Genomic DNA, 25,234 nt, shown 5'->3' with positions numbered 1-25,234 from the left:
TGTGTGTGTGTGTGTATTACTTATATAACTGGCACAGACTTTGAATGGATGGTGGAAATCTGAGCTGTGAGGATTTAACTTGCACAATTTTATGATGACTCTAGATGTCACTGGAATTCATTTGTCCGTAGATTTTTATTTCATTTTCACCATATGGGTACTATGGAAGAATGAAGTAAGGGTGGGGTTTTCTTTATACCCGTGAGTCTGTTGGGGTGGAATCTCAATGGCTGTTAGTCCAGCATTGCCTATGCAGCATTAACCTTTGGGTGCTTTGAGGTCTTTTGCAACCTCCAGGCTGCGCTGCATGCATGCTCCCTCTTCAGCTTCTAGGGCCATGTTTAAAGGAAAGGATTAAAGTGCCTCCCACCATCTGGATGGGAACCCTTTCGTTGTGGAAAATGAGTACAGAGCTGTACTGTACTTATTAAATGAAGTGACATTCTACACAACTAGCTTGAGCTTTGCATGGCTGCTGACCTAGCCTGGCTCAGGTCTGAGCTCAGGAACTTAAGAAGGGGTCCCTGCTCTATCTGTAGTAATCACCCAAAGTTGTGATAGAGAGCTGCCTCAGCCAGCTGCCAGTGAAAGGCAGAAACAAGCCTAAACCTTGGCCATTGAAAGCGGTGAGTATCTGACGTTAGACCACAGGGAAGCAGCTTGCCTTTTTCAGCATTCTCAGCTGTGACTTTTTCCAAATTTAGTCTTCTAAACTAGATATCAGTTTCTTATGAGAATAAGACTATAAAAACATCCATGCTGGATCAACCAGAATCCTGTTTTGTACAACGTCTTGTCTCAGGCTGTGGCTGGTAGCTGATACCTAGAGAAATGTGTGAGAAAGGGGCAAGCTCAGGAACAGAACTCAGAAATCCTAATTTGCAGGAGAATTCCAATACCTTATCATTAGGCACAAGGCATGTGAGTGGGTTTCTCCGAATAAAATTCTTTCATGTTGTTTAACTAATTGAATACTCATTGAGCCAGAGTGGGGAAACTAAACTGTACTTTTGATTCCCATGTCCTGATGATCAGCTGGTGCTTAGATTTTAACGTTGTTTCTGTATGTTCTTGTTATGGCCTTTTTTTTCTTGAATGATTCAGTTTTATTCCAATAAGTTTAAGAACCTTTTAATGGCTTTTAAAATATTCTTCATTCTGAACAGGATTTCGTTGTATGTTTGAATATTTTTACATATGATGGCAAGAACTAGCAGAAAACTAACATTTGTTGGCTTGTTTGTACACCCGCTTTTGCTGCTATGTGAGTAAAATGCATTCTTTGCATATTCCTTAAAAATATTGTTCCTTTATTTTATCTTCATTTTTATATTTCATTTTTCAATAATCAGATTGCTATTTCATAAAGAAAAAGAAAGTCTGTGCATTGAGTCAACACTCATTAAGCTCGCAGGTGGTGTTTGATAACTTAGTAGACGTCGTGTGGGTGCTACAAAAGCATGAACTCAGTCTGAACAGAGAAGAAATATGAAGCCTTACTAGAAGGTTTATCTTGCCCATCAGTTGCTATGAGGGGTACAGTGTATAAACATTCTTACCCAGAATATGCTTTCTAAGTGTGTGTTTGCGTGCTGGTTGTTTTAATGTGGTGACAAACAATTAAAAAAGAGTTAAATATATGAGAAGTGAGGATAATTCAATGCTTCTGACTAAAAAAAATCTTGTCAAAGAGTTTTCCGTAAGGTTTCAGGCTTGTTTTATCAGACATGAGAGGTTACATGGTTGCAAGTGTTCAATTAACATGGTTTGAATTGCTTGATTCAAACAAGCTATCCCATGTTAGTGGAAACACATTCTCATGCTGCCCAGGGAAAAAAGTAATGGTAGGGTATTTAAATAAACATGTTTTCTTCATGGTCATTTATTTTATTTTGCAGTTGCAGATGTCCAACAGCCTATTGATGGTTGGTTCCCTATCTGTACCTTCACTGCCAGATAATAACCTTTTAAAATAGACTCACAATCATGTGCACATGCTCCAAGAGAGATAAGCTGAGTTGGGATGAGAAAAGCAGCTTCTGAAGTGTGCCACTTAGATAATTCTGGGTGCTGAAACAAGCTGATCATTTAGAATTTGGTCTTTTGATGTGATGCAGCACAATTGTTGTGGGACTGTGCTTTTAATTAGTCTTCATGGAATGAGGTATATTTTATAGTAGGCAGGTGCAAATGTATCACAGCATGGATTTTTTGTTGTTGATTTTATGTCATCTCTAAAACTTCATTAAAAATGGCTCAAAATCTGCATTTTTTCCCAGGTAACCATTAAAAGCTATAGAATTTTGTGTGAGTAAAGCCTGATTTATTTTAATAGGACAACTATATAGCCCGCTGACATAGGCAACAGACTGCAAAAGCAAATCCCAAATTCTTGACACTTCACCTTCACCCACTCAGCATTCTCCTGTCTTTCATTTTAAAACACACACACACAGACACACACTTTCTACAGAAAGCATGCCAAAAGCCTCAAAATCTTGAATGCTCTAATGAATATTTGAGGTTCCAGTAAACCAGAGGGACAGTTTAATGAAAAAGAAATAGTTTGTGCCCTGTGTAGCATACAAGGAGCTCTGACGCAGACCTGATTTTGGTTTTGTGGCAGAAATCCTCTGTGTAAGCCTTTTTTGCTGTTGAATTCTGCCAAAACCAGCTGTGGGTCAGTGAAGTCTTAAAGTTTGTGTTTATTTATTGATAGTAAGAAGCCAAACAAAAATGCTTGCTAATAACTTCAAATCTATCTGTGACCTCAAATGCACTCCTCAAATGCATTGTTTTGGAAGAACAATAAAGGCTGATGACAACCCCTCAATCCAGACCCTTTATCTGCAGCCTTCTGGCTTTTTTGTGAGCTTCAGGTGCTTCAGTGGGTCTTGGCTGCTCGATGGCCAAAGGCAGGTGCCTGAGAGTGATGCAGAACAAAAGGTGCCCCCTTGAAGTTGCCTAAAGCTCCTTTCTTGCCTCTTAAATCCTTCACCCAAGGCCTTATCTTCAGGACTTTTTTGCTGATTGCTTCCCTGACCATAGGTGCTATCACTGTTTTAATGTTCAGTGGCTGGGTTTGACATTCCTCGCTAGGAAAAGACTTTATCTGAAGGAAAATTTCAACCTTTGGCAATTTGTTTCTTGATGCTAATAGAGGAAGACGTCTTTTAAAGCTTATGCTGAAAAGCACGTCTGAGAAAGAGACATCTGAAAATAGCCTGGTAGCTGGGACATTCATCAGTGCTGTAGGAAACTTGGGGTAAGTTTCCATCTTGTCTTTCAAAGAGAGGCATATTCAAAAGCAGTTCTGTCTCTCCATCCTGGTGTTTCCACTAGTCACTCCATCCTGGATTCAAGGAACCTTCCAGATGAAAAGTGACTAAAAGCAAATATGTTCTGTTAAGAGATTTTGTTCAAGCAAATTGACTTTTTTTATGTGGAAGAAAATATTTAGAAGAAAAATTCCTTGTCCTTTTCAGAACTGCAAAGGAGATGAGATTTCCTATGTATACGGGCAATAGAGTCAGCTGAGGCAATACTACATGCAACAAACACAGCATTTGACTTCACAGAATCACAGAATATTAGGAATTGGAAGGGACCTCAAAAGATCATCTAGTCCAATCCCCCTGCCAGAGCCGGAACACCTAGATGAGGTTACATAGGAAGGCATCCAGGCAGGTTTTGAAAGTCTCCAGAGAAGGAGACTCCACAACCTCCCTGGGCAGCCTGTTCCAGTGTTCCGTCACCCTCACTGAGAAGAAGTTTCTTCTCAAGTTTAAGTGGAACCTCTTGTGTTCCAGTTTGAGCCCACTACCCCTTGTCTTACCATTGGTTGTCACTGAGAAGAGCCTGGCTCCATCCTCGTGACACTCCCCCTTTATATATTTATATACACTAATAAGGTCACCCCTCAGTCTCCTCTTTCCCAAACTAAAGAGACCCAGCTCCCTCAGCCTTTCCTCATAAGGGAGATGCTCCATTCCCTTAATCATCTTAGTTGCCCTGCGCTGGACTCTCTCCAGCAGGTCCCTGTCCTTCTTGAGCTGAGGGGCCCAGAACTGGACACAATATTCCAGATGTGGTCTCATCAGGGCAGAGTAGAGGGGAAGGAGAACCTCTCTCGACCTACTGACCACCCCCCTTCTAATACACCCCAGGATGCCATTGGCCTTTGGGGCCACAAGGGCACAGGGACTTCTACTGAAATTAAACACAACCTTTTAATTTAATTAAATTTTACCAGCTCCTAGTATATTTGGTAATGTCCTACAAGGATCTTTTCTGGGAAGCAGAGGAAAAAATAAGTACTTGGTACAAGAGGGCTTTTATGTCACTTCCAAAAATAAGTTGTTTTGTTTCCTTAACTTTCAAACTCTTTTATATGTGCCAGTTTCTGGCTGGTTAACAAACAAGACCTAATAGGCAGGACAGATGCAAAATCAGAGACTAGAACTGTAAGACGAACTGCATGAGGTAACTACTATTTTTGATAAAATGCACATCTTTTATTACAGTTTCTTTAAAAGGCAGAGAACGGGTGTTTCAGAGAAGAGGACTGATCCTGTGGGCACATCTGCCCTGTGCTTTTCTTGAGTGCCTGAGCTCTTCCGTTGACCTGCGGTCTCTGCTGTAATCAGAACCTCAGCTGGATAGTGCTGGCCAGATTGAGCTCCTAATCACTTTTTTTTTTCCTGAAGAAGCAGTCATAGACAGTAGGAATATAAAATCTAACACCATGAGAAAGACAGAATCGGACATAAATAATGCTGAAATACAAATTTAAAATAACCTGAAGCTTTAGTGAGGAGCATTCATAAATACAGTTAAATTGGATTTGCCAGTACATTGGTGTTCAGATATTCTTAATACATTGCTTACAGTTTTAGGGCTTTCAGGTTTTTTTTTTTTTTTATACTAGATATGCTTTTGTATTATGTAAACCTGTGAGGCTGTTCATAAGACATTGATTATGATGCTTTCAGATTGCATGATACCTTGTGCATACAGATGTGAGAGCTTTATTAAAAATGCTTGTGATTTCTTAATATTGTTCACAGGACTTAGATAATCTCTCGGATAAAGAATTCTAAGGAAAGTTATTTGCTGAAACATAAGAACGAGTTTTATTAAGTCCATTTCTGTTTATTATCTGTAAATCTTCAAACTTGTCAAAACATTGGGTTAAAAAATATTATGAATTATAGGGTCTTTCCTGTTGAGTTTAAATGAAAGATTCACATTTGATGTCTGGTCTAATGATTCCTGCTCTTGGAAATTAAAACTTTGACTAATATCTCAAAACAACAAAATAATCACTGAAACAAAGTTTTTTAAATTTTGTATTAACCTTGTAATTTATATAATGTGAATTGCAATATTAATTTCCATTGGAAACATGTTTTTCAGGAAATGGATGAAAAACACCAGTCTCTGTTGGTAGTAAATTGTACATATATAATATTATTTTCCAGAGTTTTGATGTTGACTCTAACTCAAAGTTGAGTCTCTTTTTGAAATAATGCACATTGTTATAATTGGGATGATGATGGTAAATTGTACTGCTCTGTTACTAGTAATGACAGAAATAATGTTTAATTGACATCCAAGATATATTTTTTCTCCATTTCAAAGCTAAGACCAAGTTCAAAAATCGCATCCATTTAAATTCAGTTCTCAGGTAAAATTTGAATTATTTCAAGTAACTCTCGACAAAAAATGGTCCAAAGTGATAAAAAAATCAGGATGTCTTCTAAGTCTCGCAGGATTGTCCTTCATCCAGACATTTTATAACATTGTAGCAAACAAGCAACATTCTCTGTGAATCTGGCAGTTCTGCTCTTAGAAAACTGCAAAGTCATCTGCTACAAAGGCAAAAGGAACAAAAGTCGCTTTGAAAGGCTACAGAATTTTGGAATCTAGCCTTATAGTTTGAAGAAGGGAGTACACAACACTTACCATAATCAAAATGCTAAACCACTGGAGAGGAGAAAAGAATATATCCCAATGTAGCATATGTTAGTTATCTAACTTAAGGAAGAGTTTAAGGGTAAGTGGTTCTCCCTGGCGATGAAGGTAGTTTCAGGATCTATATTATCTGAATTACTGTCACGGTCAACATTGATACTGAGTTTATTTTGAGGCATTACAGGAAATATGGACTTTGAAATATTATAAGCCAACAAATCTGGGCTTAAATATGGGTTTTGAAATAATATTTGAAATATTTTAAGGTGATAAAAATGTTTATAAAATCTCTGAAAATGAAGTTCTGACAATAAACCCTATTGCTTCTTTAGTCTAAAGTAAATGACTGCGCAGATCTTTGTTAAACTTAAGCCCTTTTTCTAATACTGTGATCCTTTTAGATCAGTGTCATAAATATAGTGTTATTTACACATTTTCAGCTGAAAGTCTAAAGTATTCTTTATAACATTGACAGAGGATTGCTTAAATTTGAAAGACTCTTCTTTAGAAGTCTGATATTAGTAGCACATTTTGTCATGAAGCCAAGCCTAAAACCAGTGTGTTTTCTCACTTATCTAGAAGTCAGATGTAAGCTCTACCATAACTCAAAGGTAGATTGCAAACTGGGAATGGAGAGAATAGCAAGAGAAACCTAGGTGGTGAGAAATTGCTAAGAACAACACAAAAACATGAAGGAAAGAATCACTGGTCTCTAGATGTGTTAAGTGACACTGAAATACAAGACCAAGAGCATAAGCCTAGAAAGAAGGAAAACCTGATTTTGAAAGGAAACAACATCATTCATATTTCTGTTCTGTCCTGTCAGGAATAAGACTTGCAGGGCAAAACCAGAACTTGACTTATGTAAAAACTGCCATCTGAATGGGATAGCCCTAGATATGAAGAGCTGTTTGGCTGGACTCATATGGGAGCTTGGATAGATACTGTATGTCACGTCTAGGTACAGAAACTGGTGAAGTGAGAGTTGTCCTAAATTAAGGCTGGCGCATGCTAACTATACATGCTAATTTCACCCGAACTAGTCAGATAATGTCATGTGGATGTAGGATATAGAGCTTTGATAGAAGTACCCATGGACTGTTAGAATATTTTAGTATAGACAAGGTTATAGGCATTTACTCAGTGCTGCACAGGAAGCCTGAGGCACAGCATAGATATCAGTTTTCAAGCTGCCCAGATTTGTTGGCTAAAGAAATTATGCTTGTTCTTGGTACAAAATGTACAGTTTACTGTTCTACAGTTCTCCTATTCTTTCTCCTACACTCTAAAATATCTGAGGAATGGTACATGACTATTTAGCTGAATGATTATGCCAGTGTGCAAAACTCAATATGTTTTTTTTGATGAGACAAAGTCAAGTTTGTAGAATGACAATTCTTCACACAAACACTTTTCTTGGAAAAAATAAATTTACTTAATTGGAACAAGTGTAGTTGTTTCTCCAAATAGATGAAATTGTAGGAAGATGAACCTGGTGCTGTTAAACATTCAGTATTCTTCACAACTGGGAAAGCTCAAGTTGAAAGTTTAAAGACAGCTGCTTTTTAACGATTAGCATAGAGAAGAAAGCTATATCCCAAGCTTATCATCCTGCCCTCTTGTGAATGTGTGGAAGAAGCCAACAGCCATTCAGCTTTACCTTTTTGTTTGTTAGTAGCTGAGCACCAGAATAATTACCCTTTGTAGCCAGCATTTTTCTGAGCCCACGCAGACCTACTCAGAAATAACCCATTAAAAGGACCTCTGAAAATCTTTGCTGAGAAGGGGAAAATATGACCTCTTCTTTGGTTTTATCACATACATTTCTTCAGTGCTTTTTTATGTTCATTTTTTATATATCTCGCGCTGTGCTCTGCATGCTACAGACAGCAGCCTGGGGAAAGAGGCATCTGAATTATCAGCCCACTGAGTTTTATTAGCAGAGGACAGGTAAGAATGCTTATAGATGGGCTCATATTGATTATTCATTAAATCCCTTGGCAGAAGACTGTAAAGGGTGGTGTGGCTTCTGATGAGAAGCTTACTGCTGATTATATTGGATGAAAGAATCCACTTTTTAATGATTAAAATACCAACAGCCTCCTCTTGTAATTAGTTAAAAAAGCTGAAAATTTAGCATCTGACATTTCCAAAATACTGTCTATCCTTAATGACACATCAATAAGAACTCTGTTCCTTATGGAAAGGAGCCGAGGAATCTGGGCTATCTGGTTTTATGAGATTTTCACTGCTATCTGTTGGAATGGCAGCAGAAAAAATGACAGCAGATAAACTAGAAGTCCTCAGTCTGGTCATATAAGAGTGGATAAAGACTAACATTTTAATTTCCTCTTCATGAAATCTATGAAAGCATCTTTTTTTTTTTTTTTTTTAAATACCTTTTTCCAACTGATAAAAAAAAATTGATAAATCCAGATGCTGGATCACTTTTTGGAACCTGAAGGTCATATTTGAGAGTATGTCAAGATCAACTGGTGAGATAAGCATGGAAGATGTGGTAGATATTATCTGTCATTGATATGTGGGTGCCAGATGCAGAGCCTTTGAAAATTTAGGCTGTGCATCTTGATTTGTTTCTTTATATCCTTTGGATACCTGCTCCAAAAATATAGCTCCTTAGCAAAAGAAATGCCCAGACAGAAGATGTAGCAGTTTGGGAATGGACGTATCTATTGAAAATGTCATATTTCAGAGATTTAAAAGAAATAAAACCAGAAGTTTTTATAATAATAATAATGGGAGAGTCCAAACACAGGAGGCAATTTAACACGAGCTGTGCTGCCAAGAGCACATCACATTAGTGCTTTCTTTGCCCTGCTAGATCAATTATTTTTAAATGAAAAGTTACTGTCCAATTAAACCAAACTCAGCCAAAAGGTTTTAACACTCAAAACCCCTTTACCTTTTAAAGTGTTCAAAAATGAAAATATTTTTAAAAACTTACCTGAAAAAAAAAAAAAGAAAAATGTACTTTTAACATTGTTTAGCTGAGAACAGACAAAAGAGGGAAATTAGAGGTTTTCTTTGCTTTCAACACTTTCTTTACTGAAAGTGTTGGAAGTGAGAATGAATTTGAGCCTGAAACTGTCGTCCTTCAGGTTTGAGGATGATTTTTTTTTGAGTACCTGCTACAATACTAGATGACCGTGGTATAAAGGATCATGGTTGTTCATTTCTTGCTGTCTGTCTTGGATAATAGGGGTGTTCACACTGTGTTGAAGTGTTTTGGATAGACTTATACCTGGGGAAACACAGAGAGACTGCCAGTGCTGCTGTATAGGCAAAATACTGCTAAAGTGCTCCTGGTAACAGCAGGTTTGCAGTGCAGCACTGACAGCCGTAAATCCAGCATATCCTCAGGAGAGTCCATGAGGGATTTCACACACAGCTGTTAACCTGGAGCCCTTTAAAGCATAACTCAGCGGCTAATATGAGGCTGTACCAGTCCTCCTTCAGTTCTGTGTAAACAAATCAGGAAGGAAGTTCTTCAAAAATGAGCAGAGAAGTTGCACAAGTGGGAAATGCTCAATCTTGGCTGCTGCATCCAAATCACTGACAAGCCTGAAGGGTGTGGTAAAAGACCGGATACCTTGTGCAGCTCATGCAATACTAAAAAGACACACAGAGAGAGGCAAAAATTTGTAGTTAATTTAATTAAAGTGTTAGCAGTCTAATAACAGTTATAATGTTTTTAATTCCCTTTTTGCTGACAAAGGGTTGAGTTGAATGAGTCAGTCATCACAACCAATATTTATCAGAACACTTTTTGTTAGCCAAGCTATTATTATTGATAGAATGAGGGTGGTTTTATTAACAGTGGATAACTATTCACACAGTGCCTTTAGTAACTCATGGAGGTCTCTTCTAAGCTCATGCACTAACTCATAGCTACCCAGCTGGAGCCACAGCTGGGAGAGCAACCCTTTGTACAGAAGCAGAAGGGCCTACTGCTGTGCCTTTGGCTTCTAGGTTGAGTTGTCATGAACTTAATTTAGGGGCCTCTTGTTACTTTGTTTGTGTGTACAATCCCGTATGGTCCATGTAGAGCAGCTACTGCATTCTTGGATGGGGTTCAACTTGTTCACTGATGATTCCAGTGTGTCCCGGTGGTCTTGCTCAGATTGGGCTGACTCCTGGTATTTTGAATTCATCATTTCTTGTGTGTTCAGCTGGACCACTGATCTCCTGAGTTTGTCAGTTTAGAAAAGACTTTCATGTGCTACCTCTCATACTTACCCTGCCTTCAATCTACTCTTTTCTCTTAGCATCTCCTCATTGTATTGTTCACACAAATGCACACAAATTCAAATATACAGATGGCTTATATGATGATGACTCACACTTTAAGTGTGAGGATTATTATTACAGCTCATTCTCAATAATTACAAAATTAAAACTGACCTAGACAAGCTTTCTTATTTTTACCACCTCTTTTTTCATATGCCTTGTTATGGAAGCTGCCAGCACCTCTAGTTGTTTGCAGGGAGGTGTATGAGGTTGATGGTGAGGCTTACTTCCCCTTCACTGCTAATCCACTTGAAGTTATTTTTCTGTGTTTGCCAACAGTTCACTTACATTTTTTTTATTGGCCAACAAATTCTATGTTGTATAGAAATTCTATCATGTTTGTTATGTTTTACACATCCTGGGTACTGGTTTTTTCCTTCCTCTATTATCCTTAATACCAGCACAAAAGGCTGTATTCATGTAGTGAATAACAACTGATTATTAATAATTTTTGCTTGTAAGTCCTAGGGTTCCTATCCTATACTTGCAGTTTCCAGGCTTCTGCTGTTATCTTGTGCTTCTACTTTTGAACGCATCTGTTAAAATACCCTGGTTTTCTTCAAAAGCCTTCAAGCTTCTTCAAGTTTCTTGATAACATGACATATACTCTATTAGAACATACATATCCTTTCTCTGGAGTCACTCACTAGCTATTTCACTGTACAAAAATAATGGTCTATTAGATGTCACATGCAGGGATATGTATAGACACAGATGTGATGCTGAGTACCATCTCCTGCAAAAATACGTTGCTTGCAGCAATATCACTGGTTTGTTATCAGACTTGATTTATGATGCATCTCTGAAAGGAGAACTGATGAGGTGCTCATCTGTGGTAGCAGCACCACCTGACCTTGATCCTCCTGTAGTGGTGAGGGCAGGACTGGCAGTGCTCAGTGGTGTGGTGGCAAAACCTCACTGCATGTCAGCCTACATGAGGAGGGAGCTGTTCTGTCTGAAATCCCTCGGGCCTTCAGCCACTCAGACATCTTGAGAAACCAAAGGGCAAATGGCTGATGCATGTTACTGTTAAACTGGAGTTCCTTGCTAGCATCATCCCACAAGACTGACCTCTCAGCTCTGACAGATGACAATAGGGATTTATTTCTATTCCCAGTGCTTGATTTGAAACTTCCACCTGCTTACTCATAGATGCAGCTTTCAGGAAAAGAAAATGAGGGGAGCTGTTATCCACATTAATGAGACTGTGTTCCAAGACTGCTGTGAGGATGACAGAAGCATTCTGGAAACTCTCAGCACTGAAATTGCAATAAACTTTCATAGGAAAAGAATAAATTCAAGTTAACTTTCAGTTTCTCATGAGTAATTGAGACGGAGTTGTTCAAAAAAGGACTGGCAAACTGGGATCTGTAGTGCCTTGCTGCTGTTATACTAATGGGACTAAGCAGTCTGCAGCCCTTTTGTTAGGCGGAAGTAACATGACATTGTATAAGCATATATTTTGTACATCATAGTGTGTGAATGTCTTTGTGTATACACTAGTATGTGTACTCTACATACGAACTCGTAAGTCCTATGACCCTGTAAGGATATAAGTTTAGGTGTAGAAATTTTTATGTATCTACAGGCACAGGACTTGGTTTGAAGTCTCCCATTTCCCAGGGAATCTTCTGACTGCTAATGTATAGGATAAGCAGTCTGTGTGCGCACAAGACAGCACCATTTAGTTATTTCTTTTAATTTTATTTTGCAATCAACCTTCAAACTTTTCAGTCTACTTCTGCGCTTCCTTGACTTCCTTCTGTGCAAGACCAGATGGCAAGCCTGGCCATATTACAAAAAATCCTGTGCAAAATCAACAGCAATATTTTTGAAAAATTTCTGGTAGATCCATGCAGTAAAATGAATGCAGGACAGACAGAAGGAAATGGTGAGTACCTGCTGAAGAAGTAGGTAGAGGCAGTCTGGTGTGGGTCACCCCAGTCATCCTTGGTGTCTAATGTTTTATGATAATTTAGTCAAAATGCATTTAATTAAATCAATTAAACATAACAGGCAAAGTATTTTACTCCCTCTTTGCAAAGGAGAAAATTAAAGGTTATCTTTACTTACTTTTCACCATGCTTAGCTGCATATATGTAGACAAGTATGAAAAAGCAATTACAGCTGTATAAAGTCTGCTGGGCTAAAGAGCTAATTAAAATTATTATTGAAAGGAAGCACTTCAGCTGAATGAGCTTTTGCATTTTAAATAGCAGATTACAATTTATACTATCATTCATTTGCTCCTTCTAGTGCTTTACACATTAAGTTTCAAAAAATACTTATGTGTGTGTGCATTTTAGTGTGTGCTGCTGTACTGAAAGAAGGAAAAATGATTTGCTGAAGGTGATACAATGGGCACATCACAGGGCTTGGGGAAGCTCCTGGACCACAGCTGCCAGTGGGAATTTTGGCACAAACTTCATCTGGGCTGTAATTTCATCCTTGACTTTTGGATTGGATTTAGCTTTTTCCCCTGAAGTTTCACAGATATAAAGTTAGTGTTCAGATCATCTGCTGCTGTTTGTAAAAGGTTTTAGATAAACCAGAGCTCATATTACACAATAATCAGCTAATCCGTATTAGGTTACTGTGATAGCTATAAATCAGGGTATGAAGACATGCCGAAGATTCTTACATTTCATTAACTGATAATTTCTTCTGTAGTAGACTAGCCCTTTTGTCTGTCTCAAGGAGGAGATAATGTCTCTGTGTGCTCTGACTTCAGTCTGAGCACAGAAAAGGAGTTTAAGGAGAGGTTGCACAACCCAAGCCATGTTTTCGGATGGCCCCTCTCCCTGACTGGGTGAGTGGTGTTAGCTGTTCTCACTTTGTGAGCTGTTAGCTCTCTCTGTGTGTTAGAGTTATTTTTAGCACACAGGAATTGTGGGCATGTGAATTTGTACTCTAACCAAAACAGCGCTTCAGTCGTCATGTTTCTATATCAAGATGCGCATGCTCACTATTTTGCTATTATTTATGCATATATTTTCTTTTTCTGTCCTTTAAACAAATATACAGCCTCAAAAGGAAGTACTTAGTATTTCAAGAGTGAGGTTTTCTCAGGGTGTCTTTTTATTAGTGAAATGACTTACATTAGCAAATCAGTGGAATAAGTGGCAATGTGGACCAACATATTAAATTTTGCTTTAGCAATCTGTATTCCAGAAGGAAATCCTGGAGAGCAATCACTGACAATGGAACCTCAATTTAAATTACAAAATAGGCAGTATGCTGAATGTATATAGAACATGCAAGAGATTAAATGAAAGGTTCATTTGTCTTCATAAGGTAACTAAGACAATAAAAATGTGCTCTACAAGTAAAGGCTGTAGAAGCTGTGGTAATGAAAGCAATAATTAATATAATTTAAGTTGCTATCCCTGGGGCAGTTGTAAACAGATGGAATTAATTATGCAACCAACCTGTTTGTAAATTGGTGGTACAGGAAGTCATGGAAGTTATCTAGAATAAATTTTTGAAGCTATTCAGCAATGTGTATGCAGCAGCTTATAGACCCCAATGGATATTCAAAGGTTATTTATATTAAACTCTGCAATTTATATTCTTCAAAGAACTAAGAAACATGAAAGGATACAATTTAAAACAATCAATTATTTCATTGTGCATAAAGTTGATTATATAATATAAATCAGAATTTATCAGTATCAACTTGAGTAGAAGTAGCATATGGCATTTTTCTGCCACTGTAACTCTATTGATTCAAGTAAATTACAGCAGCTGGGAATGTACGGCATTGAACTCCTTTTACTGTTCCTACTGGTCATGGGCAAAAGATGATAACCTGCAAGAAATTTTCATGTACATGTTTACATTTGTTTGAATTTGAAGGCTATGTATCCTATCATAGAACCACAGAATGGTTTGGGTTGGAAAGGACTTTAAAGATCTTCTAATTCCAACCCTCCTGCCATAGGTAGAGACACTTTCCACTAGACCAGGTTGCTTCAAGCCCCATCCGGCCTGGCCTTGAACACTGCCAGGGATGGCACAGCCACAGCTTCTTTGGGCAACCTGTGCTAGTGCCTCACCACCCTCACAGTAAAAAACTTCTTCCTAAAATCTAATCTAAATCTCCCCTCTGACAGCTTAAAGCCATTCCCCTTTGTCCTGTCCCTACATGTCCTTGTAAAAAGTCCGTCTCCAGCTTTCCTGTAGGTGCCTTTAAGTACTGAAACGCTGCTCTAAGGTCTTCCCAGATCCTTCTTTTCTCTGGGCTGAACAAACCCAACTCTCTCAGTCTGTCTCCACAGCAGAAGTGCTCCAGCCCTCACAGCATCTTTGTGGCCTCCTCTGGACTCACTACAACAGGTCCATGCCCTGGGGGCCCCAGAGCTAAAGGCAGTACTCCAGGTGCGGTCTCACTACATTCCCCCTGTCCTGTCACTGCATGTCCTTGTAAAAAGTCACTCTTCAGCTTTCTTGTAGGCCCCCTTTAGGTAGTGGAAGGCTGCCTTCCACCCTCTGTAGGCTTCCTTCTTGTGTTGGAGTTTGTCCAAGAGCTTTTTGTTCATCCTTTCAGGCCTCCTGGATTTTTGCCTGCCTTCGTCTTTGTTGGGAAGCATCACTCCTGAGCTTGGAGGAGGGGTTCTTTAAATATTAACCAGCTTTCTTTGGCCCCTCCCTCTCCAGGGCTTTATCCCATGTTATTCTACCAAGTAGGAACCTGAAGAGGCCAAAGTCCGCTCTCCTGAAATCCAGGGTAGCGAGCTTGCTACAAACCCTCCTTGGACTCTAAGGATCCCAAACTCCACCATTTCATGGTCACTGCAGCCACGATCGCCCTCAAGCTTCACATTCCTCATCAGCCTTTCCTCTATATATTCAGAGTGGCTATTAGTAGATGTAATTAAATGCTGAAAATCCAAACTGTTAATTTCTTTCAGTTCTTCAAGAACAGAAACATCAGCCAGAGATATATAGTAAATGACACTGGTTGAAAGGAAGAAGGCAGAGAGTTGTGGTCAATGGGGCAGAATCTAGCTGGAGGTCTGTGACTAGTGGAGTCCCTCAGGGGTCGGTGCTGGAACCAGTGCTGTTTAATATTTTCATCAACAACCTGGATGAGGGAACTGAATGTACCCTCAGCAAGTTTGCTAATGACACTAAACTGGGAGGAGTGGCTGACACACCAGAAGGCTGTGTTGCCATTCAGCGAGACCTGGACAGGCTGGAGAGTTGGGCGGGGAGAAACTTGATGAAATTCAACAAGGGCAAGTGTAGAGTCTTGCATCTGGGGAGGAACAACCCCATGTACCAGTACAGGTTGGGGGTTGACCTGCTGGAAAGTAGTGAAGGGGAAAGGGACCTGGGGGTCCTGGTGGATAGGAGGATGACCATGAGCCAGCAATGTGCCCTTGTGGCCAAGAAGGCCAATGGCATCCTGGGGTGCATTAGAAGGGGGGTGGTCAGTAGGTCAAGAGAGGTTCTCCTCCCCCTCTACTCTGCCTTGGTGAGGCCGCATCTGGAATATTGTGTCCAGTTCTGGGCCCCTCAGTTCAAGAAGGACAGGCTTGAAAGAGTCCAGTGCAGAGCCACAAAGATGATTAAGGGAGTGGAGCACCTCCCTTATGAGGAGAGGCTGAGGGAGCTGGGTCTCTTTAGCTTGGAGAAGAGGAGACTGAGGGGTGACCTCATCAATGTTTACAAATATGTAAAGGGTCAGTGTCAGGATGATGGAGCTAGGTTTTTCTCAGTGATGTCCAGTGATAGGACAAGGGGTAATGGGTGTAAACTGGAGCATCAGAGGTTCCATGTGAACATCAGGAAAAAATTCTTTACTGTGAGAGTGACAGAGCACTGGAACAGGTTGCCCAGGGGGGTTGTGGAGTCTCCTACATTGGAGATATTCAAGGCCCGGCTGGACAAGTTCCTGTGTGATGTACTCTAGGTTACCCTGCTCTTGCAGGGGGGTTGGACTAGATGATCTTTTGAGGTCCCTTCCAACCCTCGGGATTCTGTGATTCTGTAAGTATATTTAAAAAAGTGCAAAAATCCTTTCTTTAGCTTAAAAAAAAAAGAAAAGTATGTAATAGTTCTTTCTACTTAATATTTTCTAATTAATATTTAAGTTTTAAAATGTCAAAATATTTTTACCTATTTTTTGAACGTTTGCATTTTCTGAACGGGTGTTGTGATACTTGCTTGTTGCCTTGGTTTCTGTGATGCATGACCTAGACTGCATGACCAGTTTTATTTGCTAGAAGTTCCTGTTTCTCACTTGCTATGAGTGAGCCTAAGAGGAAGTCACTCTTGCACACTGCCTCATGCAGTATCTGGCAACTTAAAACTTTCTGAAATTCAGTAATTCTATTTGTTAGTTTTTACTTTCTAAACTCTAGGAAAAATAAAATATTCTAGGGGAATGTAAATAGTGCCATGCTTTAATGGCACTTCCCACCTGAAAAAATATTCTAGCTTGCACATGTTTATATGTGTTTTCAAATGTTATTTTTATCTTGCGAGCAATTTTGATGGTTATTTCCACAATGTGTTTGGGCCAAATACAGCAAAGTTTTCTTCATGTATTCTTTTTTTTTTTTTTCCACCAAAGCAATAAAATTGGAAGTGCAGGGTAAGACAGAGTACAGAATTAGCTGCTGGCAAGATCTTTCAATTACTCTGCAATGGACTGGAGCCTCATAACTTGGCTTTTGTTTGTAATTTACTCATTATAAATATGCAGATAAAGTGCGGTGAGTTTAGCAGTGCTACCACATTTGACTGAAATTTTCTATAAATCTGTGTGTGGTCTTGCTATTTACACACTTCTCTCTTCTTTCCCTGGCTGCATTATAGGGACTGGTGGCTGCCTTCTAGTAAGCATGTCCTTGAGTACTGAGGTTACTCTGCTGGCTTATATCAGGAGCAAGCAATAAGTGTTTAATGTGCTGGCTATTAATATTTAAAACCTGTGATGTTTCTTTATGAAAAGCAATGATCAGATTCAGGTACCTTGGGTGCTGAGAGAAGGACAGAGCTATGTTTTTTCTCACTCAGATAAAATAACATCCAGAGATCCTGCTGAGGTGAAGTGTTTAGCAGTCAATCTTTTGCTACTGATTCAGGCCGTGCATCATGTACTGCAGTGCTTGGCCACTTGTGTGAAGTGGAGGGTGAGGAAAGTAGGAGATCATCTTGCTCCTGCATCCTTTCAATGCTCATCTCTAGCTGGGTAGCAAGCCTGCAGTGTAATGTTACCTGCTCATGTAAGTTTGTGAATATAAAGGCACGATTTTGGAACTGAGATGGCTGTCACTTATTCATATTTTTCACTTTCAGACATCAAAACACCTCATTGTTTCAGAATTAGAGGAGGACACATGTAAATTTGTTCAGGGTGTGTTTGAGAGAGCAGAGTTCTAAATTGTAGAGGAGAGAGCAGAGTTCTAAATTGTAGAGAAAAGAGCAGTTGGTAGTGTTTGCAGAAATAACCTGTCCCTGTTTTGCCCAAGCCCTCACGGAGACAGCTGTCAGTGGAATTAATGAATATTTGTTTAGATATGTTTTTTTTTTTTTTTTTAAATTGGAAATCTATGTCCATAATTCTAATGTTCCAGCCACAAAGTGATATATAAGGAGAATAATGTGAATGTATTCTATAATTCCACTCTGTTCTGTAATTGCTACTTACTTATGGATGCAAATTACAAAGAAGCATAATGAGAGCCATAGTTCTCCAATTTGTTTTACTTTAAACAAGCAAGCAATAAACAGAGCCCAAGCAATAGTCCTGTTTATCTGTATGATTCATTTCAGTTCAAAGCTCTGCATATCGGAGTTATTGAAAACAAAATCAACTGCTGTAAGCTTTAAATCAGATGATTAAAAAAAAAAAAAGAGTGAAAAACTATGCATTCCACAGTTTTGAATCAGAAAGAAGGATTTTTTACATCAAGAAGTAGTGAGAAAGTCAGCGTGTCGGGTTTGGTGGTCTGGGATGTAGTTCCCTCTATTTACCTTTGTAGTTCTACTCTCTGATACCTGGCAAAACGACTGAGAGTTTTACCATGGTGTGGACTTTTTTTTCCTTTTCAGTATCTCCTGTGAAGGAGATGGAATAGATGGGAGAGCACTGTGGTAAAATTGAACATTTAGGTGAAATTGCCTTCTCTAAGCCTTTCCTTTGAGTGAATTCAGGCTCCACACACAGTCCTAGCAAGAATTCAAGGTGGAGAGAGAGAAATAAGCAGACAGACATGCAATTAGTTGATGCATGTGGCTGAACGACCTGAAAAAATCAGGATAAGATCCTTGAATCAGAATTCACCCAAGATGTTGTTCAGAATTAGTTGCATTTGCATTGGAAAATGTAAACAAGTTTTGCATTCTTTTTGCAGAGCAGAGATTTTTCCAATTAGTTTTAAGTTGTTAAGCAAATACTCTTGGGGCTGTAATATGTCCAGATACAGTGGTATAATTACATTGTTGTTCTATTAAAGTGGAGTTAAACAAAGATAAAAAAAGTCTTGAAATGAATTGAATATGGTTTTCTGATTCTGGTATGGAAAATGGAAAGAATAACAAATTATTGAACAAATTTTCTCCTGTCTGCTGTGCCATACCACTAATATATATAGCATGTTGTTTGGCAAAATAGAGACAATTTTGTCTGGTAAAAAAGGCTTTAATATCAAAGAATCATAGAATCATAGAACAATTAGGATTGGAAGGGACCTTAAGATCATCTAGTTCCAAACCTCCTACCATGGTCAGGGACACCTCACACTAAACCATGTCACCCAAGACTCCTTCCAACCTGGCCTTGAACACTGCCAGGGATGGAGCATTCACAACTTCCTTGGGCAACCCATTCCAGTGCCTTACTGCCCTCACAGTAAAGAACTTATATCTAACCTGAACTTCCCCTATTTAAGTTTGAACCTGTTACCCCTTGTCCTATTGCTACAGTCCCTAATGAAGAGTCCTTCTCTAGCATCCTTGTAGGCCCCCTTCAGACACCTGAAGGCTGTTATGAGGTCTCCAAGCAGCTTTCTCTTCTCCAGGCTGAACAGCCCCAACTTTCTCAGCCTGTTTTCGTACAGGAGGTGCTCAAGCCCTCATCACCAAGCACCTCGTTGTTTTTCATGTGCCTTAGCATGCCTTCCAGGAGAATCTGCTCCAAGATTTTGCCAGGCACAGAGGTGAGACTGACTGGTCTGTAATTCCCCGGGTCATCCATTTTCGCTTTCTTGAAAATGGGGGTTATATTTCCCTTTTTCCAGTTGTTGGGAGCTTCACCTGACTGCCATGATTTTTCAAATATGATGGCCAGTGGCTTAGCAACTTCATTCGCCAGCTCCTTCAGGACCAGCAGATGGATTTCGCTAGGTCCCATGGACTTACGCACACTCAGGTTTTTAAGATGATCTCAAACCTGATCCTCTCCTACAGTTGTCCCAAGGTCTCCATTCTCAGAGATATATATATGTATATATATACATAAAAAAAAATATACTGTGACCCAATAAAAAGCCCACAATGACTGGTATAGTTAATAATGCACTTGTAAGTTAAATAGGCAATTCATGTTATTTCAACTCTGACTAAAATTATCTTTATTTGAATAAAAAGTTGAACTAATTATGCTTTTTTTAGGTGACTTCTGAAGAATCTGGAACCAAACCACTGACCTTCACATTTGTACCATCCATTGGACGACTTCCAACTCATTGTGAGGTTGTGGATGTCTCTAAGTTCCTTGTGACAATTCCAGAGGAGCCAAAGAATCTGAGCAATCAAGAAATTATAAATAAGGTAGGTTTTTGTTTGCACTAGTTTTTCCACCTTTCAAAGAATACAGATAATTTTATCCTGAGCATCACTGAATTGCTGCTCTTTCCCTTAACTGTTCCTTGGCTTGTGCTTGATTTTAATCACCAAGCCTACCAGAGATGAAGAATTGTTGTGCTGGAGAAGGCTGATACCTGCTCAATAGCTTGTTTAGCCTTTGGCAGAGTTTGTATTGGAAGGAAATCCTTGCCCACCTTGATACTCCCCTCTGTCAGTCATGCAACGCTATATTCTCAGCAGACAAACTGGGATTCATTCCTGATCTTTATGGGAGCAAGGGTGGTGTGCAAGGAGTGTTATCACATAGGAATTGACCAAGAATTGGTCATGGAATCCTGGTCTCATCAAATTCCTGTGTTGTGGCTTCCAGCAAAGATGCCAATCCCTTTTATAGCTGCATAGTTATGTGTCAAAATGGAAGCTTGTTTTTTGCTTTTGGAAGCTTATCCCCATGATTACTTACGACAGTGAAGCCACCAGCCCAAGACTGCTGGTACTCCTTCTTTTGGTAAGCCCACAGTTACTACTTTCTGCCTCCCAGCACTTAACAGGCTCTTGTTTTATTCCATGCGGCTTGAAAAACAAATGCAGCCCGCCGGTTAATATTAATGCTTATGGTGATTCTGCTTTTGTAGAACAGCTCGTTCTCTAGGACATTGCTGGTGCTGCAGTTCTGGATGCTCTTCTGTGTCATAAACTTTTCACAGGAGTTCACAGACTTCTGACCTGAACATGCTCCAGCATTTTCAGTGTCCTGTCTGTCTAAAAACTGATTAGGTGTAGGCAGAGAATGGATGTGCTTGAAGAGACATGCATTACAATATTATCCTCAGGATGTTTAACTTATTAGTTACATTTCCAGCCACCCAATGTTGGTTTTGCTATAAGTAACACCCTGGGTAAAGCAGAATCAGGTTTCCCTCATATCTGTCTTCCTGTGTTTCTCTGTAGGCAGAGATAACTTTCCTGGCAAGTGAGCAGTAGTGAGGCCTTCATAACATAGCTTATTCCTTCTTCTAAAATGCCTAGAATCTCAACAATATTTTAAAAACCAAACCAAACCAACATCAGATAATGAAATTAGCACCTCCATAGTAATTCCCCCATTATAGTCCAATATCTTTTTCAAGAACTGAGCTCCAGGAACTCATGGAACTGCAAGTGAAGTTGAAATTTGTAATTAGTATATTCCTCTACCTGGATTAAAAAATGAGCCTCATTTACAGTCTTTCTCTTGCAGTCCACAATATTCCTATCCTTTCACATCCTTTCACCTGATTCCTGCTGCAAGAGAAATATAACTTACCTTAGCAGTTTCAATAGGGAATGATTTTGTGATGTGTCACATGCCCAGCTTGCACTACTCCCACTCTCATCCAAAGCATGCTTGAGAAGTTACACAATGGGAGTGGAAATTGCAGAAAATATGAAGAACAATTGTAGCCTGTGCTGACAAGCTTGAAGATACAGTAAAACTCTCTGACCTCAGATTCTTTGTCTGCTGTCCAGAGGATGACCTGGCATAAAGGCCTTTGTTTCTTCATTAATATGTATAAATTTTGTCCCAGATTATTCTGTCAGACTCCTCTGAGGAGTATTGTCTGCTCCCGTGGATCCCACAGTTGGGATGCCTTCCCATCATGTCTGGCATAGTCTGCTCTGACAGCTCATTTGGCTTGACGGCACCCTCCTTTTCAGTTCCTGCACCAGCCCCAGGCTTGGGCCACTGCTGTGTTCAGAGTCCTCTGTTGCTCTGTGAGACGCTGGGAAAGAAGCCCCTCAATGTCAGCTGGGGAGCTGGAAGTGGGGTGCTCCCTGGACAGATTGTTTCTGTTGGATGCTGATGCCCAAATTCCATTTGCCCTCTGCACCTTTGGTAGTGCACTGCCAGCCACCACCGCAGGTCAAAACCACTTTGCATTTTGGGAAGCACAAATAAGATGCAACTAATTGGGATTTTTTTCCTTGTACTTTTTGCAGTCTAATGCACTCTCTGATGAACTGGCCTTAAAGAGTGGAGCCAGACAAGACTGTGTGTCAGCCATCCATACAGACAGCATCCGAACGGTTTTCCAGTCCCCAGGGTGTAATTTGAGCAAAGGAGAAATGCAGGAGAATGACCTTTTTAAGGCTGAGTTTATCCTGATTACGGACTCCGGTGAAGAAGATGAAGTAGTTGCTGCCTCGAACAACGCTCTTCGGCCTTCCAATGGCTATGGTCCCATCAGCGCTCAGGTGCTGGCCACATCCCATGTTTCCCCTGGAACTGGGGCAGGGAAACCTCCTGGAAATGGGCACGTTCCAGGTGCTGCACTTTCCCACAGCACTGCTGATCCGCAAAAACATCAGGTAACCTGTTCTTTAAACTATAGAGCTAACCTTTGCTTACTAAAGCTTTCAGGACACGGACACTGACTCACTTTGTAAAGTAGCTTGGCCAATTTATTTTTTAATTAGCATTTTTGTTGGCCATTCCTGTCATGTTTGGACTCTAAGGTATTTTCCCAACCCTTCTGACTTGCTGCCTCTCTCCATGGCTTTGGTGTACACATGGAACAGGTGATGCAGACCATTGGTTCTTTCCGTTAAGAGCAGCTCATCTCACAGCAAGTTAATCAGAAGGTTTTAGATTCCTAGCTAGTCTAAATGGACTGAAATCAGTGGAGCCTGTACATTATTTAAATTAGCGGCATCAGACTTCCCAGGCCTAGCTTTTGTTCTCAGCACCTGCTGCAACCCTTTGTGGTAAAGAGGCTGCAAAAAAAAAAAATAAATCAGTTATTCTGATTGTTAGTTAGCACTGACTTTGCACAAGTGTAAAGAACTAACGAATATGAAAAGCCCTTTTTATGCTCATCTTTTTAGGATACATTTATTGATTTATTTAAATTTTAAGTTGTCACTGGGACAATTCAAAAAAGGTCTCTAAAATTTTTCATTTTCAAAATGCATCAATACAATTTACTGCATGAAAAGTTAATGTCTCCCATCTTGGAAAGAGCATGGATGATTTTCAAGGGTGTATATGCAGAAGAAATCTCTACCTTTAGCAAAATCGCAATGTCCTTCATACACGGAATAAATTCAGTCATTTTTTTATTTGACCTTGACAGGGTTTTCTTAATTTTAAAATGCAATTCTTCATTGATACTTTAAAAAAAAAAAAAAAGATTTAAGTGTGGCTACTTTGTCTCTGAAAATGAATAGGACTTCCTATCTTGTGTTGAAATATTTGTGGTACTCAATTTTTCATCAAATTCAGTGTGAATTTTTGATTGAGGAAATTGTGAATAATAAATCCAATCGGTTTTGGATTCATACCATTATGAAATATCCATTTCTTCCCAAAAACTCCCAGTGAAGTCAGTGGAATTTTACCTGAGGAAGATACTGATCAGGTTCCCTGATACCTTTGTCCTAAGGTAATATCAGCACCTATTTCAACTTTCTTCATACATTTTTAGGAAATGTATATCTGTGGTGAGCCTAGGAAGAGAAAAAAAGCTTGCAGTTGAATCGCAGACCAAAGAAATTCAAGTCTACTTCAGTCATTCACCCCCTCTGCACTACCCCAGTACAACTACAGAAGTGTTTTAAACCAGTAGAGAAACTGAACAGAAAAAAAAAAAAAAGCAAAACAAATTCCACTGATCAAGTCGTCATATCTCAGCTGTTGGCACTGGTGGGGCTGTACCTGTAAAACCATGTTCAGTTTGGTGGCCAGTTAGCCCCATATTCAAGAGATGTGAAGAAGGGAATGGGGATCCAGCACAAAGCCATAAGGGTAGCAGGGGCAATATGAGCTGGGACAGAGAGAGCTGGCTTTGTTGATTTCTACCAGGAGGCAGCCAAGGGGGCATCTTGAAACAGCTCACAACTACTTGTAGGGAAGTTACAGAGATGACAGAACCAAAATCCTCTCTGCAGTGACACATGAGACAGCAATAGCTATAACTTGAAGCATGGTAGGTCTGGTCCCAGCTGGACATGTGGAGAATCTTCCTCACTGGCAGGTAATGCAGCACTGACGCAGGCTGCCCGGGTGTGCTGGAGCCATCTCTCCGTTAGGGGTTTAGGTACTTAATGAGACAGCTGACCTGACCTGCTGGTGTTGGTGACAGCCCTGCTCTGAGTAGGAGGCTGGACTAGATGACCTCAAGAAGTCACTTCCAAATAACTTTGATTATGATTCTCTGATCCTGTAAATAAGAGGGTGATCGTCTATAGATGTAGTTAATACTGTAATGCAACAGCAGAATCTTTTCAGAAGACTTGAATAATGGCCTAATTATCTCAGGATGTAAATGTTCAGTGATGTTCAAACTGCTGCAAAATGCCTTTATCATACTCACAGGAGCAAATTTACCATCTGCTACCATGAATATTTTCCTAGCTGCTTATAAATCATTCTTACTAATTTTTAATTAATTAGAAGTCATTGCACATCCTGCTCTTTCATTATGGAGTTTCATATTAGTTCTTTATTTTCTTTTAATCCATTTTCTTTGTAAGTAAAATTTATATATTTTATTTTGGAATAAAGATTTCATTCCCCTGTTCTGCTTTGTTAGTTGATCAACTTCCAGAACTCATTATTAAATTCAGGAGGCTACTACAGTTTACCAATCAGATGTATTACCATGCTGCTTTTTAACTTGTTAAATAATTTTATGTTTTGTGGCATATTTAAGAATATTTTTTCAGAATGATTAAATGTTGGTAAATTATTCTCACTTTCCAATATTTTTCTTATTCTTAATTAGCAGCTTTTTCAAATAGAGTTATAATTTCTTAATCCAATAGAATTAATGAAACAATATCACTGATATTAATTTTCATATTCTGATATTTGTCCTGTATATATCTATTGGCTTTCCACTTCAAAATGGGACACTTTAATGCATGTATAAAATAAAGGGAAACCAGTATGGTTGTAAAGGCATTCTGATTGTTGGCTTTTATTTCTATAAATCAAGGCATAGCTTTGGCTTTTCTGATGTTTTCTTATACAGATAGTATCTTCAATTTATAATGTTTTCTATTTATAGAGTATCATTTAGCAGGGAGAACTCACTTATTTTAAGTTATAAGGCCTAATAGGGTTCTGATCTGAATATATAGGCCACATTTAGCCTTT

The 25,234-nt window shown here is 39.3% G+C and overlaps 1 protein-coding gene across 1 annotated transcript in view; it reads left to right on the top strand.

The window, feature by feature from the left end:
- MLIP (muscular LMNA interacting protein) overlaps positions 1-25,234 on the top strand; it is a gene marked incomplete at both ends in the record, with an annotated part of 110,942 nt that overhangs the window by 28,025 nt on the left and 57,683 nt on the right. The window contains 2 exons of the mRNA XM_080616055.1: positions 19,903-20,061; positions 22,078-22,446. Coding sequence (XP_080472181.1) covers positions 19,903-20,061; positions 22,078-22,446 — 528 coding nt within the window. The remainder of the gene's footprint in view (positions 1-19,902; positions 20,062-22,077; positions 22,447-25,234) is intronic.

The sequence above is a fragment of the Psittacula echo genome (genome assembly GCF_963264785.1).
Source record: "Psittacula echo genome assembly, chromosome: 4".
Taxonomy (NCBI): Eukaryota; Metazoa; Chordata; class Aves; order Psittaciformes; family Psittacidae; genus Psittacula; species Psittacula echo.
Note: the sequence above shows the minus strand (reverse complement) of the source record. Positions and strands in the feature narration are given on the sequence as shown.